The following is a 13,415-nucleotide window of genomic DNA, read 5'->3' on the forward strand; positions in this document are numbered from 1 at the left end:
TCTTTGAGGAAAGCCAACTATTTTTTAATAATAAAATACCACATGCAATAAAGACCACCAACTGAATAACAAGTACTAAAATGGTTTCTTCATAAAACACTGGCCAAAATATTTGAAAGTTTTTATATTCTGTATTATGATATAAGCTTATATATATATAATTCTTAAAAATTCTTAACTTCTCCTTGAACTGCAGTATGAGTATACTCAGATTTTTGCGAAAAGTTTGTGATAGAATGTACTTATACTGTAATTACATTGCCCATGAGCTTTCTGCAGGACCTTGCAAATTAAATGTTGGCACCACGTTCCTTAGAATCAACATATTCAGTTCATCATTGACATTTCCTGTGGAAAAGAGGTCAAATAATTTAAATAGTCATTATTGCTCCGATGTCATTTCACATATTTCTTACAGTTTTTCTGATGTTTATTATGAAGCAGTTTCTCAGCTAATAGTTTTTGCATAGGTTAATGCTAGAAATATTAACTTTTGTGAATGTATGTAAATTTTAAGCTATTTACCTCATTTGAAAGATTATGAAGCTGGCAGTAACATTTCCTCATTTCCTGAGTTTAAATGAACTTTAAAGGATTAAATGTGTTTTTATTTTAAGTCATCTTTAAATACCTGAGGCAGGGTTTGATCATCCTAGCTCCTGAAAATCACGTTGGACTTGAGCAAAATAAAATGAAATAATGTGAAGATACATATGGGGCAATAGGGAAACTTCCTGTGTGGCGGGGAGAAGCAATGTCAGCTGTGATGTTCATCAGCTAAGGATACATCTTGCTAAAATGATGTCTATGAAAATGTTTCTGGTTCCTCTCTGGAATTTGCCCTTTTCATAAACGAATGTGTTAACTTTCTTGTGACTTTTTTTTCAGAACTAAATACATCTTACCATTTCCCCACTACTGTTGCCACCACAATAATTACAGTGCCATTATTTTGTGTATTTATGGCTATTTTGAAGGCAGCTCATATCATTCCTCTGATATCTCCTCCCAGTTCCTGCAGTGCACATTTTTCTTGCCCACTGAGCAGAGAGTTTTGTGAAAACGAATTTACCTGTTCTTCTCAGCCTAGATGGATTCTAAGATGTATGCTTGAGTTTTCTTCTTGATATGTGTCATCATTTGGCATATACTTACTTGCTTCAATATTCTTTATTTCTCTCCAGTATAATCTAAACTTTATGATCACATATTTAACTATATCACCTGAAAAATGTTTATCTGGCACTGAGCTTCAAAAATTATTTATTGAATAAACTAATAAAAGTACATAGCTTAGGTGTCTCCTTACTAGCTCAGGAAGTTTCATTGATCAAAATGATTGTGTAAGTGTTCTTCTCTCATGCCATCTCCTTCTTTCATATTATTTGCTAAGTTTGACAAACCTTTGCCCATTAAAGTGATCTTTAAAATTGGAAATTGTCTACTTACTTACTTCTTTCAAAATAATCATATTGGTAAGAATCTAACACATTCTCACATACATTGAAACTGAAATAATTAATGCACACAGGCTAAGCATACCTAAGAAATACTCGATGTCTTACTACAGTCATTAATCACAACAGTCCTTTGAATATAAAATAGAATATTATAAAGGCATTTTAATAAAATACTGTTTTGACATATACATATATAAACAGTGTTTAACAAATGCTCTGTCAGAGCTTTGTTAGTGAAAGTGCGTATGTTTCAATAATTGAATTTTATGTGTTTTCAGAGATCATCTATAGCTGGGTATTTAATGAATTCCCTTCATTTGTGGCGGAAGATAGCCGGCGGTTCATTTCCCAGGAAACCGGCAACCTTTACATTTCAAAAGTCCAAGCATCAGATGTTGGCAGCTATATTTGCCTAGTGAAAAATACAGTGACAAATGCTCGAGTACTCAGTCCTCCAACGCCACTCACTCTACGTAATGATGGTAAGTCGCATCACCCAGATTTAAATGGTTAGCCTTTTCAAAAGTAAAGATGTATTATTGTTTTCTAAGCACTTGAAGCTAGTACAAATAAAATAGAAATGCATTTTCTGTACTTGGAAACTCTACATCTCAGTCCAAGATTATGCATGCCTTGACATAAAATCTTGTCGAGGAAAGTAATGATCCATGAATGAGAAATATTCACCATAATGTGACTCTAATGCCAGGAAAGGAGTGAGCATCTGAAAAAAAAAACTGTAATAAAAGACTCCTTAGTTCTTTTCTTTGCTCTTGAGAGCCTCTATATAACATATGTGTAAGAATTGCAGACCTTTTATGGGTTCACTTTTCATTACATTTTTTATTTTAGCTGGCTTCAAATTGAATGTTCAGCTTTTAACACTTCATGGAATAGTTATAATTGTTATTATTACTCTCCCAATAATAGGAGTAGTTGGAATCTTAACTTTGGAGTGTAATACAGGCAGAAATTATGATTCTGTAATTAGAGGTATTGCCATCTATCTGAAATATTTTCAAGTTTAAGCACCTCATTTGCATTGGTTGCATTTTCAGTTAAATATTGCATTAAAGAAGTCGAAGCTGTATTGCATCTGATATATGATATGGAGCTTGCGTTGTCATGCAATAAATCTGTGAAGGCATTACTAAAAGGTGAAGAAGAATTTCTGTCATTGTGACATGGCAATTGAAGCTGCCTCTTGCAACACTAGCTTTCCTTATGGATGCAGTTTCATGGCCCAGTTGCTCCAAGTATAATTCAACTCCCTGTTAGTAGCCTGAGAAATGCAGCAGAAGATGGTACAATTGCTTGGGCCCATGCACCTACATATGAGATCCAGATGAAGCTCCTGGCTCATAGTTTGAAGCTGTACCAGCCCTGTCCATTGTGGCCATCTGCGGAGTGAGTCAGCCGAATGATAAGCCCCCCCAACCTTCCTCACTCTCTGCAACTCTGCCTTTACTAGTGAATAAATATACATATTTTAAAGTAACTGTTCAAGTAGTGATAAGAGGCTGAACAAAATCAGTAACAGAACTGGAGCAAAGGGAATTTTCAGAAGACACAGCACTAGGATTTCATATATTACTAATTGTGGGTAGCATATAAAATGATCTCAACATTTTTGGGTAGTTCATTGCTTGAATAATGATTCTCTTCACAAGAAACAATAATGCAGGTGAAGGAACAGAGGAGGGAACCAGGGATTCATTTTGTGGACATAATGAGGTAGCATTCATGGAAAATACAGGTGGTAGTACAGAAGTCATTTGGGTAAATATTTCTAATATCTGTAAGGGCGGACTAAGTTAGAAAAGTGATTTGTGTTTCCCATTACTGCTGTTAAAGAAACAAGTCTACATTCTTACACATTACACCAACCCTATATTATATAAGAATACTCAAAGGTTGGAGATTCAACGGGAATATTTAGAAATTTACCTTATTAAAATTTTATAATTAAAAGGAGTCTCTATAACCTATTTCTATAGAATTTCTGAACGCTTTCTCATTGATTCCTTAAGAATATATAGCTACCCTTACTTGAAATTTTGTAACATTTTGTACACTAAGCAAGAGTTAGTCCTTGACCACCATCTGAAATAGTCTCTCAATTTTACATCTCAGCCCCACTACATCTCCATAGATTGCTTTGTTTGAGTTACTACCCAGAGGTTTGGGGATCTTCTCTGCTTTCTTTAAGCTGATTGCCTCGGGATCACTACTTCAGCAAAGTATGAGTTACTAAGTTCATCTCCTACTTACCAAATTTAAATAGAACAATTTCTCCATCTGCCCTTTTTATCTCTCCATCCTATTTTGATGGAGATAGGTTGCAGTTTTCTTATCAAGAAAAATCCCTTCTTCATTGATTATTGATTTTCATTCTGTCTTGACTTTTCATAACATTATGCCTCAGCACTTTTTCACATACAATCGATATCACATCATGAAATGAATTTTGCCATATCAGTTAACATTATTTTTCTTTTACAAAAATCTGTAGCTTAAGCAAATCATCTTTTGAGGGTGATGATTTCAGACTGTATTAAAGGGTTAATAAGGTAAATACAGAAGAAACTAAAAATGTTATTTTAAAATTAGCATTTTAAACAGCATGATGGACATATGACTGTTTGTGAAGGACCACCCATGTAGTACTAGAGGAGAAACCAATGGAGGGAGGGAAAGGGTAGGAAGTTGGGGAGGGGGACAGTTTATCCCAGAGCCCATGGAACTATATTATAAAACAAACAAAAAAAAATCTGGCTTAGAACTTTAAAAAAATTAGCATTTAATAAAACCCATGGGAAACATTTGCTAATTTACAATTTTTATAAATCAATGAGGTGTCGTGTTTCACCACATAAGTTAGAAAATTATCTTTCTCCTTTGAAGTAGGCAATGTGGCTATTTTCCTGGTGGCTGTTTATGTTTATTTTTTATCCAAGTAGCACAGTCATAGCAGATGAATACAGTGACACAAAGCATATATTCAAAACACCCTGCTAACTCTCACTGTTATTAAATTCTACCCTCTGCCTTCAGCCTTTTAACATCTTACATTTTTTCCTTTTTAGAAATTTTTTTTTATTAATACATAGAAAACAAATGTCAAGTATTCCACAGGTACAATTCTAACATGGTAACTCTACTTTTCTTCTCTCTCCATCTCACTTCCTCAGTACTCCCTTTTTGTTCCTTAATAATTTCAAAGACATAATATCAAGCCCTTCTGTAATCTCAGGCCTAATTCATTGCTAATCATAAAATTCAACAAGCAAATATTCTTAGTGAAATCATCCAGTCCCCAAAAGACAAATAGCATTTTTTTCTGTGATTTATAGCACTTAATATAGACTCAAAAATGTGCAGGAATGCAATAGACATCTTGTGATATGATTTATGTTTTTAGCTCTTTTTTATGCTCACATGGAACTCGCTTTTCCTATTTTTATTTATTTTTCTTCTTTATGTTCTCACATAATGCTAAAAATACCAGACTATTTGACTGACACATATAAACAATAACTATTTACTCTCTCACAAGCTAAATATAAACATACTTGTCCCATCTTCATGTACGTATATATTTAATAGTTTTCTTTTGCCTTTTTAACATCAGTAATGTTTTAACTCACTAAAATTATTCCTACTTCTTCCTTCATTAAGTAAGAAACTATTTACACTTTTCTTTCTTTTCTAAACTATTCAAATGATATTCTCCTGTGTTATATTTTGGCATTCTCTCCAGGAAATATTAAAAGGGTTTCTACAGATCACAGTGCTCTAACAGCTGAAAAACTATATATATATAGTTTTTTATATGTATAAACTATATATATATACACACATATATATACACATACATATATATGAAATATATATATACTATATATATACTATGCATATATATACTATATATATACATTTCACTATGTATTCTCAATATCATATTGTTCTGAGTTTTTGAGCCATATTCTATATAGCTTCACAAATCTGATTTTTTTTCTCATGATTGACATTTTGATTAGCTATAACAGAGTTACAAGGGTCTACATTAATAATATTGTGATACGCTTTGCACATAATGTCTCTTAAAATTCTACTGAACAAAATTGATTAGCGATTCAAGTATAGCACACAGACCTAACTGTGAATAATTACACTGTGGATTGTAATAAAACCATTAATGTAAAAAAATTTGCATGGCAAGAATGAGAAATGAAATGACACGCATTCTTGGAATCTGTCCTTGAACAATACAAATTACATTGGAAGAATAAAAAATGAAAGTCCTACAAAAATAATGAGGACAAGGTTGTAAGGGTAGACTGGAGAACAGTGTCATGGAAAACAAGGAGAGTTAGTGCTTCAGTGAGAATTGAACATGCACTCACTGCCTGGGAGCAAATTTATTCCCTGCCCCCTTTTGGATACTCTACAAAAAGAAACCTATATCATCAACAAAAATGCATAAGAAAAGGAAGGTGACAACTAACAAATGCAATATTGTGTTTGTGGAAAAATAAGGAGGGCTATAAATGAAAGGATTAAAGAAGTGAAGAAGACCATGTGCCCAACGGAAGCCTGAAGAAGCTGGGAAATCAAAGTCAGTATGAAAGGTGCATGTAACATATGGAACTATACTAAGAAAGATTGAGATGATAGGTATACATCAAAAGGTTCATGGAAAGTCAGGGCTAAAAGATAAGTTTATATTTGGGACAAAAATTAACATCCATGCATATGAGGGGGCTTTTCAAAAGTTTATGGAATATATATTATTATGGAAAAACCAAGCTTGATTTTAAAAATTTGCACCAGAAAAAAAAATTAGCCTTTAGTTCCATTTTGCTTTAGCATTTTGAAGTAAGTTCACATATATTTTGAAATGATTCAGTGTAATGTTGGAGTCCCATCTGTTCCCTGTAACTACAAGGAAAATAACCAAGGGGCTCATCTCTTCAGAGTGGATTTTTCATGAAAACCTAAAATCTCTATTGTGAAGAATTGACCATTGTGAAAAGCCTCCTTTATTTGAAGCTGTCCAATTTTAGACCAGCAACAACAAAAGCCACTCTTGATTTCTAAAAGTTTCAGACTTAACATTCACATATTATTCCAGTTTAATTCTTACCATTAAAATTATTATACTGAGTGATTATGGAACTCATGGAAATTGTGCCTAAAAAGCTCCAGAAATGTGTGGATTTCCCGGAAATCTTTTGAACAGTCATATTACTATCTGAACTCTGTTCAAGCATAATTGAAAGCTATAAGACAGATCTACTCCTGAATGTTTTCCCAAGTTGGTGGCACATATTTAGCACTTCTTCTGCAAATAAAAATAGAATATGCTTGTAGATGAATTAATTTATTGCACCAAAGTCAGCTGAAATTCCTGCTGGGTTTTACAAACCTCTCAGTGAAAAAAAAAAAAAAACAGGCATTCTAATGGAAGTTTCTGCAACCTTGCCAAATGTTTCTTCTGGGGTTTAACTAAAAAATTACATTTAATCTGCTGTGACCATAGAGATAGCTATAAAAATCATCTCAATATCATTGTATTTTTATGCTTCTCTGAAAAAATGTAGACTTTTCTAAAAATAATAGAGGACATATGTATGGTTTTTCTTTCAAGTACTTAGGTTTAGAAAAATATGAAATAACTTCTTGTCTTAGCTTTGTGTCTCGAAAGTAAAACTTGACACAAAATTTGCCTGTTGGCAATTTCTTTACATTTATTTCCAGAGAGCAAGAATATTGGAAAGGATGGAATTAATGGTCCAGAAAAAAAAAGCTTGTATTGGAGATGGGTATTGTACAAACAGCTGTAGCTTGATCTCACAAGTCCTTGTGAAATTCGCTGTGTGCCTGTGCACTGAGAATTGTCATCATGGAGAAAATATCACTGGGTCTCAGGCACCAGTGTTTTAACGATCACTTTGTATGAATTGAAACCCCTTGTACTTCCAGATTGCCTGGTGCATTTGATAGCCCTAGAGAATGGAGAAGGAAAAGTCTGGCCAAGATCTTTTTAACAAGTCCCCAATCTGAACCGTTCAAGACAGGGTTGATTACTTTCACATCCCTAGTATATCTATTTACAGGGGAGAGTTCTATTGAACTATTCCGTAACTTAAAGTATGCAATCTTGAGGATTTAGGTCGTTTCAATAATTTCAGGTTTTCTGTCATTTATTCATTCAGTAAACACTAGGTTCCTAGTGGTTCTGTAGCTTATTTACAGATATTTATAAAATGCCTTTGATTGGTTTACAAATTAGTGCATTTCAGCTCTGTGCTATGCTATATAGGCATATGTTGCTAACATAATCTGTACTAAAACACTAACCCAGAAAACAGATAGAAATGGTTCCAAGAAGAGGTGATATTTCAGTTGAATTTTAAAAGTTCATTTGTCATTAGATAAATAGGTCAAGGAATGCATTTCAGTTTTCTTCAGTTATAGTCTAGAAAGAAACATAAGTAATGATGCTTTAGCTTGATACAACTAAACGCAATGAGATGATATGAAGGAGCAAGGAATCCAGCGATGAAGCCCTCTGTTGATTGGATTTTTGTCCAAACAGTGGCAGAACTTTGACAGATCTCGTGTGTGTGTGTGTGTGTGTGTGTATGTGTGTGTGTGTGTGTGTGTGTGTGTGTGTGTGTGTGTGTGTGTGACATGATGAGATTGTCTCCTGTCATTCAGGAAACTTATTAATTCACACATGTATATTGTACATGTACTATGAGTCATTAGGTATTGGGATGTGATGGAAAGCAATAAACTTAACTGTCTTTTTGTGGCTTACAGTGTGAGACAAGGGAGGATCTTACCTTTATGCTGAAACAGTCTTCCCGCTAAGGTGTATCTCAGGATTGCTGCGTCAGTCAGTGTGCTGAGGAGCCCTGACTCACATTTTACACACACACCAAATCATTTCTGAATAATACCTGTTTTCACTAACAGTATAGAGAGGAATAATGTGATGCTTGCATTGCAATGTGCTCTGATAAACTCACCACGCTTCAGTAACATCATTTTTTGCCAAACTTTGAAGTTTCGACGCCTGCATGGCCCATTGCCACACCTCTGAAGTGATCACTACTAGTCTTCTCAATGCAGTCTTTTTTTTTTAAGATTTATTTTGTTGTTGTTGTTGTTGTAAAGCCAAGTATACAGAAAGGAGGAGAGACAGAGAGGAAGATCGTCTGTCAGATAGTTCACTCCCCAAGACTGCAATTGGCAGAGCTGTGCCGATCTGAAGTCAGGAGCCAGGAGCTCTTCCAGGTCTCCCACGCGGGTGCAGGGTCCCAAGGCTTTAGGCTGTCCTCACTGCTTTCCCAGGCCACAAGCAGGGAGCTGGATGGGAAGTGGAACTGTCAGGACTAGAGCCAGCACCCATATGGGATTAGAATCAACACCCATATGGGATCCCGGTGTGTGCAAGGTGAGGACTTTAACCACTACGCTATCATGCTGGGTCCCCCAATGTTGTCTTAACTCTATGTCTTGTTAATAAATTTGTACTTTGAATGCTCATCTTCCATGCCCTATAGCCAACACTGAAGACTTTTCTTACACTTTTATTTAACCAATACTCAGGCTTAATTATTGCATGTGTGGCACTGTTTACAATGTTTTAATAATTTACAAGTGTTAAGTAAAATTAAGAAAATTTTAATGTCATACAAATGCCACATGCATTTTCAAGGATGAAGTACATATGTTCTTGGAGTTGGTTCAATTCTCGGGAAAGAAATAGCACAGCTGTAAAAGCTTGCTCAAATCCAGTGCATCCCCAGACACACTAATTCCTCTTACTCTTGCCCAAAGGGGATGCTCCCCATGGGAGTTTCCTACTTCCTAAGACAGTGCTTTCCCAGGTTCTTCTCTGGGGCTACAGTGGTTCTGTGGTGGTATATGAACTGGTACAAGCTGAATAATGTTGTTTGTTTGCTGCCGTTGGCAGTGCAGTAGACAGAAGAGCTGATTTCATACCTAGGACGTCAACTGAAATAGAGTCAGAATGCTTGCATGAAGATGATCCTCATTAGAACACTCCGCAGTTGCTGAAAAGGGGAGAGGTGAAAGCATTAGACATAATCCACATGCATTAAGGAAGCATCTGATTACATTTTAAGTATTTTATTTTTTGTTAATTTTTTTATTTCTTCTGAAAAGCAGACAGAGACTGACGTGCAAAGAAATAAACGATCTCTCCACTGGCTCATTTCGTAAAACCCACAAGAAATAGGGCTGGGCAAGGCCAAACTGCAGGGCATAATTCAATGTGGTCTTTGTGGATCACAGAGAACCTACTTGTTCAAAGAGCATCTCTTGCCTTTCAATGTGTTCATTAGTGGGAATTGGACATGGAATAGCAGGAATTTTAATCCAGCACTTCAGTAAAGGAGCAAAGCATTCTAAGCAACAATATAACCACTGTACCACAAGACCATACCTGTTTTTGTTGTTAATAAATTAAAGAAAAATTAGCTTAAAATATAGGACAGGTAATTCCAAAGCTTATGCAAAAGTATATATGCTAAGAAGCAGCTATATATGGACTTTTCTTATGTTGCACCAAAATAAATCTATAGCTTTTTGTATTTGAGACACATTTATCTGCTGCATCATTGAAATGGCTGGGTAAGGTAAAGGCAGGGAACCAGGAAAGCAGTCGAGTAGCACCATGCGGGTGTTAGAAATGGAATTAAGTGAACCTGCTAGACTTCACTGACAGGAAGCTGGAGTTAGGGTCCAGAGCAAGGGATCCAACCCAAGAAGTATGGACGTCCCGAACACAAGGCTAAATGTCTGCTTTTGAGATAGACTACATTATATTTTTCATTGAATTTTTGCTGTATCTAACATATGTAAATAATATTTTTGTTTTTAGACTTGGTTATTTGAAAGGCAGAGTGACAGAGAGAGGGAAATACAGGGAAAGAGAGCTTTCTTCCACTTGCTGGTCATTCCTCAGATGGTTGTAACAGCCAGAACTGGGACAGGGTAAAACTTAAAGCCAGGACCTTCACCAGGGTCTACCAGATAGGGGTTAGGGGCCCAAACATTTGAACTTTAGGAAATTAGTAGTGAGCTGATTTCTAAGTGACCTAGCCAGGACACCAAGCAGCACCCATATAGAAAACCAGCATTGCAGTCAGCCAACTTTACTTGCGACTCTACAAGGTGAACACCAGCATATTTTTTTGGAAGCAATATATATATATATATATCAATAGGAAATGATGTATAAAATCACCTAATTACATAAATTATATTAGCTTCATTAATTTGCTATTGAATAATACAAGTTCTAAGGGGAACACAAACATACACAAATCGCATGTCCTTAATACTGTAAGTGGGATGCATAATATCCTTGAAAATATGAAGACCCCAGTTGCTGTAAACTGAATGTTGGTTTATGTAAAGCAGGGTTTTTTGAATGTTATTTTTTTGATCTAATAGTCATTGTACTTTTAAATATTAGAAATTTTTTAAACCTCCCCTAAATAATGGCTATAAAAGTAATTATTTTTAAACACAATGTTGAGACACAGGGTACATACCAAATAATGCACATGAATATACATTATTAATGAGAATTTTGACCATCTGACATACCTGTAACCAAAACTCAAAGTAAGAACAAAGCTTAGCAGCACCTTACAGTCTTCAATATTCCCCTAGCTCCATTTCTGTTTTTTAGCGTGCAGTATATATTGTCATTTACATTACACAAATATAAGCAACACTATTTATAACTAAATACCAAATAATACGACATTAATACAATTTTTGTGTTCTGTTTACACACATTAACTTCCTTTTTTAAAGCCTTTTGTTTTCATTTTTCTATTTTACGATACAGTTTCTTAGGCTCTGGGGTTTCCCTTACTCCTTCCTCAATATCCTCCCTCAGCCACATACTGATTTCCCCTATGTTATTACAGTAATATAGTCCTTCATTATCAGTCATGAAAACATCATTCTACTATTATTTATTATTATTATTTACATCATTCTATATATTTAACAGTTTCACTGGGAGTCCATCTTTGATCTGGAAATAGATATGTATACTGCATTGTATTCTCACAATTGAATTTGATAGTCTCTATTACACAATTACAATATATCTCCTTAAATGGAAAGCCAAAAAATAAAACAAAAACAAAAAAAGGAAGAAAGGTAGAAATTTACAATGCCATGAAGTTAAATAACATAATACTGAATGACTAATGTGTCACTGAAGAAATGCAAAAGAAAATCAAGAATCTTTTTGAAGAAAATGATGCTATTGTATGATCTATGAGTCATTGAAGAATTTAATATAAGAAAGAACTATTTTGAAAAAAATGAAAATATAAAAAATCAAAGTCCTGGAGATACAGTTTTTACTGACCTTTGTTGGTGAGATGTGTTCACAGGTTTTTTGACCCAGTCTACTAATCTATGCCATTTGACTGATGATGTAAGCCATTGCATTCAGCAGTAGTATAGATAGCTGGTAATTTGATCCTGTCATTTTGGCAACGGGTTGCTCATTGTTTGACTTTGTCTTCTTTTGTTATTTTACTGGGATTTCTTCATATTTGCCTTTGGTTTTGGTGAGTGCTATTCCTTTTCTCTGTCAAGAGAACATCTATAAGATCCATCTGTAGGGCAGATCTGAAAAAGGTGTATCTTTGATCTTTTCTTTCTTTCTTTTTTATTGCATTTGATTTTATGACACAGTTTCATAGGCTCTGGGATTTCCACCAACCCCTCCCTGTGCCCTCCTCCCATGGTGGGTTTCTCCACCTTGTTGCAGTATTACAGTTCAAATCCAATCATAATTCCTTCATTTCAAGCACGTACCATGCGCAGTGTCCAGCATCTTATTGTCCAGATAAATTCAATGGTTTCTTGTGGAGACCATCTCTGGTCTGAAGGCAGAACTGGTGGAATATCTTCCCCACCAATTACAAGCCGCAACATAACATCAACAATTGTTTACAACCTTATGCAGTTAAGTGACATTGTATTGAATGACTAATATGTTAGAAAATGCAAGTTCTTAACCACATCCTGTGATTACTTCATTGACATTTCAATTTTAGTTTATACACAACTGCCTGCTATACACCTTAAAATGGCTATAGGGTACTATTCAGCTGCCTCGTATCTATTTTCATTTTTGTATTTAGTAGTTTATAGTGTTGAAACATAATTTTGACTGAACTTGGTGGATTTTGGAATAGTCCATGTTGATTTATAACTCTAACAAGGCATATGTCAACAGTTGAGGTGCAGAACAGTTTTAGGAGGGGTGTGCAGTTAAATCTTCAATACGTTAGTAAGGAGTAACTTATGTTCGTGTCCTACCTAATAAGGTGTATGTGAGTCCAGGCTAACTGTTTCCTGTCTGGTACTAAGCTTTCTTGTTGTTATCTAATGTAATTTTGGGGGGGAGGGGCCTTAGGATTGACCCTGATGGTCATTGCAAGAGAGGGTGGGGACCCCAAGTTGGAACCAAGCAAGGACCAGGGAGCTCCCCTTCCTATTCCCGAAGGAAGTTTACTGTTCTTCTGTTTCTGTAGACTGCACAGGGCTCCTGGCTATTGTTCTGATGACATTGGCTCCTACAGGAAAGGATTTGGGCTTCTTCCATCCCATGTGGGAGATCCAAACAGGAGTGGATGACCTCAGAGTTCTCGGCCTCTGAAGGTACTCTAATTCCCCGTGTTCTCCTTGGCAGTTGGGATATAGTCCTTGGTGCCTGTACTGATACTTCTTGGTGGAGATCTGGGAGTCTCTAGGGTTGGGATACAAGCCTCCTCCTGTCCCTCTGCTCCACTCTGGGTGCCCCCCACCCCCGCTTGGTCTGTGTCAATGACCTCCTGTTAAGAGGTTGTCAGGATTGCTCTTGATTCCCCCTATATGTCTTTG

The 13,415-nt window shown here is 35.6% G+C and overlaps 1 protein-coding gene across 2 annotated transcripts in view; it reads left to right on the top strand.

Annotated features, from left to right (window-relative positions):
* CNTN5 (contactin 5) overlaps window positions 1–13,415 on the top strand; it is a 1,028,052-nt gene that overhangs the window by 695,695 nt on the left and 318,942 nt on the right. For both annotated transcript variants that reach the window (XM_040976845.1, XM_040976846.1), the window contains one exon: window positions 1,739–1,942. In XM_040976845.1, the coding sequence (XP_040832779.1) occupies window positions 1,739–1,942 (204 nt within the window). The remainder of the gene's footprint in view (window positions 1–1,738; window positions 1,943–13,415) is intronic.

This window comes from Ochotona curzoniae, unplaced genomic scaffold (genome assembly GCF_017591425.1).
Source record: "Ochotona curzoniae isolate NIBS_2020 unplaced genomic scaffold, NIBS_Ocur_1.0 contig_2723, whole genome shotgun sequence".
In the NCBI taxonomy this organism is placed as follows: Eukaryota; Metazoa; Chordata; class Mammalia; order Lagomorpha; family Ochotonidae; genus Ochotona; species Ochotona curzoniae.